This window comes from Electrophorus electricus, chromosome 6 (genome assembly GCF_013358815.1).
Source record: "Electrophorus electricus isolate fEleEle1 chromosome 6, fEleEle1.pri, whole genome shotgun sequence".
NCBI classification, from domain to species: domain Eukaryota; kingdom Metazoa; phylum Chordata; class Actinopteri; order Gymnotiformes; family Gymnotidae; genus Electrophorus; species Electrophorus electricus.
In genome coordinates, this window is record NC_049540.1 from 30,350,777 (window position 1) to 30,357,167 (window position 6,391).

The following is a 6,391-nucleotide window of genomic DNA, read 5'->3' on the forward strand; positions in this document are numbered from 1 at the left end:
ATAAGGAGAGAGATGATTTGAAGTAAATGTGGTTGTCTGGATCTTCTGTCTGTTCAATGATTAACTAAAGCAAAGCAATAAACGTGTAGATCATGGAAAGGTTGATCATGGCAGGGTTGTAAAGATTTGGTCATTTTATTGTCATGTGCAGGGTCTCACCTTGACACAATTTGCAAGTTATTCTTCACGCCAGCTCCTTTGACCATGGCTCTTTAAGGGGGTAAGTGACAGACTCCACTCACATACCATGTGTACTTTTTTATATTGCATTTGTCTGTATTTTATAGTTTTTTGGTAAAACTATTTACTTGAACTTTAGTAAGTTGAATTAAAATTTTAAGAGAATCCATAATTTGTGTTTAATTTTTAATATGTCTTCACCTGTATTCACATTCTAGAAGTCTGTAATAAACACGACTTTAAGGAAAAGCCAGTGGCAGAAAGCATGCGTGTTAGATTCAGTAGCCTCAGTTCACGCCATCTGCGTTTGTCTCTGTGCAGGCCACACTGGGAAAAGGCTGCAGGGGCAGGCAGGTTCTGACTACATGATCACAGCTCACAGTCAAAGTGAGCAACAGAGGCACTCTGACAGGACAAGAACAGCAGAGGGTCCGAATTTACTGTGTGTTTACATGTTTACTGTGTGTTTACATGTTTACATGTTTACTGTGTGTTAACATATATTAGGTACACTAACAGTTTTATGATTTCTACAAAGCTATAAATATTTAGGCTATTGGATTTCTTACACTACAAGCATGGTTTCATGTCATTATTGATTATTGATTATTGCTTACACACTTTATTATGCTGCTTAAGCATTTTCTGAAAAATTATTTCAAGCTTCTGAGAGACTGTTTGTGTCTCCTGTCGTTCTGTTGTCCCGCTGTCCTGTCATTGTGTCATCCTGGTTCCTGAGACGGCGTTGACGTTGGCAGGGTGGAAACCAAAGGCTTGCAGTACTCTGGGTGAAAACAGTATTTAAAAACAAAAAACCAAAAATGATACACAAAAACAGGTTACTGCACAAAAAAACAAAACTACATTTCTGTGGAATTTGGTCTGCAGTAGATCTGGTCTGTGGTAGCAGGAGGATCTTTGCTGGTAGTGTTTTTGTTTTGTTTGTTTGGTATTTGCACAATGGGTTGCACTGAGTTTTTTGAAATTGTACTTTATTAAAAATAATTTTGCTGTAAATGTTTTAAAGAAATACATTTAATCTAAACAAATTCAGTCACAAACTTGGAAATAACAATTTTAAGTGAAAGTTTTAGTTTTTATACATGTAATATTATTCAACAATTAAATTTTAAACAAATAATATAGACTCCAGGATGATGGAATTTCACAGCAGAATATACAAACAATTAGAAATTTCACCATAATCTGAACTTTCTGAAGGCGGATTTCCAGAGTCCAAAGGTATTCGGGTTTGTCTAATGCCGCTCATATCAATGTAGATATTCTCCTCAGTGACTGTAAGAGTAAAACACAGGTCCGCTTGTGAAGAACGAATGAGACAGTGTGAGATCTTCACCTGAAGACGTTGATCAGTGTGAGATCTTCACGTAAAGACACTGTTCAGTGCGAGATCTTCATGTAAAGACACTGTTCAGTGTGAGATCTTCACAAAGACACTGTTCAGTGTGAGATCTTCACCTGAAGACGTTGATCAGTGTGAGATCTTCACGTAAAGACACTGTTCAGTGCGAGATCTTCATGTAAAGACACTGTTCAGTGTGAGATCTTCACGTAGAGACACTGTTCAGTGTGAGATCTTCACAAAGACACTGTTCAGTGTGAGATCTTCACGTAAAGACACTGTTCAGTATGAGATCTTCACAAAGAGGGATTCTCTTACCATTAGCTTTGTTATTCTTTCTCACGGTTCCCATCAACATGGAGCACATAGCCATGGTTAGAAAAATGCCCACAGCTGTGAATGTTGGTAAATATCCTGTTGAGAAGCAGAGTTACATAGGTTAAATCAGAGTGTGAAGACCTATCATGTCTGGCCTCCAGATACCTGGATTTAGTTTCAAGTGCTCCAGGACTTGATTCTGTGAATTTGTTGTGCAGCTGAATAGAATGTAACACCTACTGTCTGCAACACTTCACAAAGCAAGTTAGAAAGAGAAAGTGAGAGCGAGAACGTGAGACAGACAGAGAGATACACAAGCACTCTGAAGCATAAATAGTCTCATCTCAGGAGTGCGCACACACACACACATACATACACCCATACTGGCACAAAAGTGAAAATTGCCGATTATATTTCAGAAATTGCGGTTGTTTTATATACTGTTTTTTTTTTACTTGAACTACAGGGGAATAATTTGAAGACTGCTGAATTCAGATAATAATAATAATAATAATTATAATAATAATAATGAGAAGAAGAAGAAGAAGAAGAAGAAGAAGAAGAAGAAGAAGAAGAAGAAGAAGAAGAAGAAGAAGAAATATTATAATAATAAAATATAATGTCAGTTCCACAGAAAAAATAAGGATGGTGTTTTTCAACAGATTAAGTTCTTCCATAATAGTCCCCAGTCATATTTGTGTCCACATGTATTATATTTGTACCATATTAGAGAATAACCTTGTCTGGATCGAAATGTTCCCATTTTTTCATAACAAAACCGGGCCAATTACATACTATTACTAGAGCACTTTACAGAAGACAGATATCCAGTAACGTTTGACAATAAATTAATACTATAAATGATCACAGATAATTGACTCAGTAAATTAAGTGCAGGCTACAGCATCAAAAGGAATTACTTTAGTGTAGAATTATTAACACCTCTAGTGCGTTATCCCACATCACTTCAGTGTTTTCAGTAGATTGTATATAGTGCCATCTACTGGACAGAACTAGAACTACATGGAAAGAGAACCCAGAACTATATTTAACCAAACGTCTGTAAAACTCACAACTACATTTCCACATAGATGCAACAGACAGGTATCCAACCGCTCACATTCCCCTAAACACTCAGATCTCACAAACATGGGAATACTTTTTTGTTTATTTAAATTTCTATTATGTGTTTATTTGTTTGTATTTAAAAGAGTTGATGAGATCCAAACAAAACATGCTTTAAAACAAACCTTTTAAAATGTAATCATATTACTATTGAGAAACCAGCTGCCATATCAACAGGTGTAGTTTGCATTTCCCCTCTGGGGTCAGTGTTCCTGTTTGAGTAGCTGTGTCTGGTGGTAGACTGACATACACTAATACACATTCATGCAAACATATTTGTAATTGTGCTGGGCTTTGTTCCAGACACTGTCCACCACCCCAGCACCTTTAGTTAAGAGGAGAGGATCTGAGCGGGTAAAACGGGACAGTTACCTCGGCACACTGGGGCAGCTCCTTGGCTTCTGCTCACAGCGTTGAATGCCACACAGACAAGATCTTCAGGTGTGTGGTCCTCAAAGTGAATGGTGTGTTTGTTTGACTGCAGCGATGCCAAGCTCTGATTGGTTCCATTCCACATCCACAGGAAATGGAGATTGTCTCCATTCCCAACACTACAGGTGACAGAGTTGTTTCCTCTTTCGGCACAGAGAGTCGTGACCCTCAGATCAGACACTGGCTCTGCAGAGAAGTAGAAGGTCAACATATCCAAACAGACAAGACAGGAGAGTAGCCAGAGAACCAGGTGGAGAACAGAAGGACAGCGTCTGGGATCAGCACTTACTCAGGAATGTGAGCTTAGTAAGCTGCATTATTTTTTGGTTTCCAGTTTGTTTCTCATATACACTCACAGAGTAATTCCCAGAGTCTTCCATTTGCCCATCGTAAATTTGAAGCGTGCCATTTTTAAACATGTTATACTTATAGTTCTGAGGGGCTATTATAGTTTGTTTTTTGCTAATTTGCCAATTGTCTCGTACCCAGCGAATGTCATCATTCTCCAGGACAGGAACGCGTCCTCTCAGCTCAATCACACACGTTTCTCCAGTTCGACACACTTTCAGCACCCTGTCCTCCATAGCTGCTGAAAGGGTAAGCCAGTCTGAAATGAGGTTATTAACTACTGACAGTTACATACAGCTTTAGCAATGGAACAACATACATGTTTTAAAACAATACCATGAGGAAAGCAGAGCTGAAAGAACAGAATCCAAAGTGAAGGCCATCTGTAAGGGGTTGGAGGGACCTGTCCCCTGATCAGACTCATTTTCTGGTCTTCCAACCCCAACCGTGCACTTGTTCTCTTCTTCTCTGCAGCAGCAACACAGTGACTAATAACACACTTCCTCTTTACAACTCAAGTGGTCAAAGAGTGAGAACTCTGACTACTCAGAATCTGGGCAGTGTTGAGCAGCTGCGGTTTTTAAACACTGCTAAATAGTTCCTGTAGAAGATATTTATTTAGGTCAGAGGAAGCTTCTAAACATCTCAACTGTGCAGAGAAAGGACAGATAACAGGCACTTCTGTAAAGACTATTAAAGCATAGCACACTATATAAATCCATTATAAAACACTAAATGCACAACAAATGAATGGATGAGAGATAAATGAATGGTTAATCTGATTAGATGTGGTTTGGTAAGTGTTCTGGTTCTGGTTCGGGTTCTGGAGTCAAGCTTCAGTCAGCTGGCATTTCAGAATGGATTATTAAAGTTTTTTCATACAGGATGATTTTAGCGAGATGGTGAACGGCGCTTTTGAATAATGAATCATAAAAATGTCTGCAGGTGAAACTGCACTGTCTGTTGGACCTCCGTGGTCTGCATAAGTACTGATCCAGGGGGATCTGAGTGTGCTAGGCACACATCAGCCTGTGACCACTCTGTTAAGGTGGTTCCTTCTCTGTAAGCTTCCTCCAATTTAACACTCCCACCACAGAGGTCAGAGGTCACGCCTGACACTGGTGTGTGAGGCTCCGGAGTCGGGTGGGGTCGGGTGGCTCTGAACCCCCGCTGCCAGGTCAGGTCAGGTCAGGTCAGGTCAGGTCAGGATGGCATTCACTTTAGATTCATGAACTGGAGCACTGATGCAGGAACTGGAGAAAGAAACAGCAGTGGAAAGACATGCAGGAAATGGCTCAGGCCTGGAAGACACAACTGCACCAAGGGGACACACCTCAGCCAGGGACACACACCTGCATCACTGGACAAGTATCCCACATTGGCCCTAATGCCTCTGTCATGTAGCCTATTAACTGACCAAAGTTGGTGAGACTTCACATAACATGAGGAAAATGAGTCTTGGCCTACATGCCTCAGTATACAATAATGAATCATGTATATTAATTTAAATATTAGCCTGGATAATTTATGACATAGTGGATGTGAATTCATCTCAACACCCACAGATGGTCTGAGAGGGATCTGACAGCTCAGTGCACACAGTTCCAACTTCTACAGAGTCACCACTGCAGTGGTCTTTATGGCACTTCAGTCACGAACACACAGCACAGACTGAAAATAACTGTGTGAGAAAACATGAAACAGCTTATATTTCTAAACATGTCATTCAGGATTGTTACTGAACTAGAATGTTCTACCATTTACAGATACAAGGGCCCTGCGATCAACATCATCAGATCAGCAGATGTGCAGGACTTTGTTCTCAGTCCACTCTTGTCCACATTTCACTTTATTCATCACACCAGAAACACCAAACCCTGAACCCTGAACACTAAGTCATTGTTTAGTTATGCTGGGAGCAAAACTGTGTGCTGTCTGCCATGTTATGTCAACCAGGCTGAGAAAGACAACTGAGCATGGCACATATACATCACTTAAACAGCACCCACACATATATGATGGGGTACATATGACAAATACGAAGGATTCCAAATGTTGACATTGGCTCTCCGCTGGGAAACTAAGACAGCTTTCACCTGCTCTTTCACCTTAATGGGCACCACCCTTCCAGATTGGCTATGTGGACACAGTGAATGAATTACCAGGTGTGTGACATTTCCTCTGTGCTCCCACCTTCAGGCAGTATATGGTAACCCAGTGTGAGGACGATGGTAGCTGCTCCACAGGCCAGAAGAAAAAGTTTGATATTCACTGCAATTTAAGCACAGCATACAGCGAAAGTGGAAATGAAATCATCACATCATCATCATGGTCGATATCATCTTCACCACATCAGAGCAGCTGTAAGACACCAAATACATTTAAATCCACTTAAACCATATGAATTGTACACCACAGAATAAGTTTGTTCTTTCAGGTTAAACAGAAGGTTGAACGTAAATCACCCAAGCCTGGATCACTGGAACCTGAAGGGAAAGACGGTGTTACTGGCCTCTCAGAGCCACGTGACCCCCAGAGCCACGTGACCGCAAGAGCTGAGTGACCACGAGAGCCACGTGACAGCCAGATGAGGCCGTTAGCTTGTGGGCAGGTAGTGGATAATTG

The 6,391-nt window shown here is 40.6% G+C and overlaps 1 protein-coding gene across 1 annotated transcript; it reads right to left on the minus strand.

Annotated features, from left to right (window-relative positions):
• Positions 1–765: 765 nt before the first annotated feature.
• On the minus strand, positions 766–4,227 carry LOC113587447 (T-cell surface antigen CD2-like). Its single transcript, XM_027026112.2, has 6 exons — positions 4,103–4,227; positions 3,708–4,025; positions 3,359–3,604; positions 1,862–1,957; positions 1,381–1,476; positions 766–964 (listed from the first exon to the last, which is right to left on the minus strand). Exons 1-6 carry the CDS (start codon positions 4,188–4,190, stop codon positions 903–905), a joined length of 906 nt encoding a protein of 301 aa, XP_026881913.2. The 5' UTR covers positions 4,191–4,227; the 3' UTR covers positions 766–902.
• Between the last annotated feature and the right edge of the window lie 2,164 nt (positions 4,228–6,391).

Coding starts and splice junctions, on each gene's coding strand:
- LOC113587447 (XM_027026112.2), bottom strand. CDS start 4,190: ATGAGTCTGATCAGGGGACAGGTCCCTCCAACCCCTTACAGATGGCCT. Junction 1,958..3,358: donor AGCTGCCCCAGTGTGCCGAG/GTAACTGTCCCG, acceptor GCTTCTCAACAG/GATATTTACCAACATTCACA. Junction 1,477..1,861: donor AAAGAATAACAAAGCTAATG/GTAAGAGAATCC, acceptor TTACTCTTACAG/TCACTGAGGAGAATATCTAC.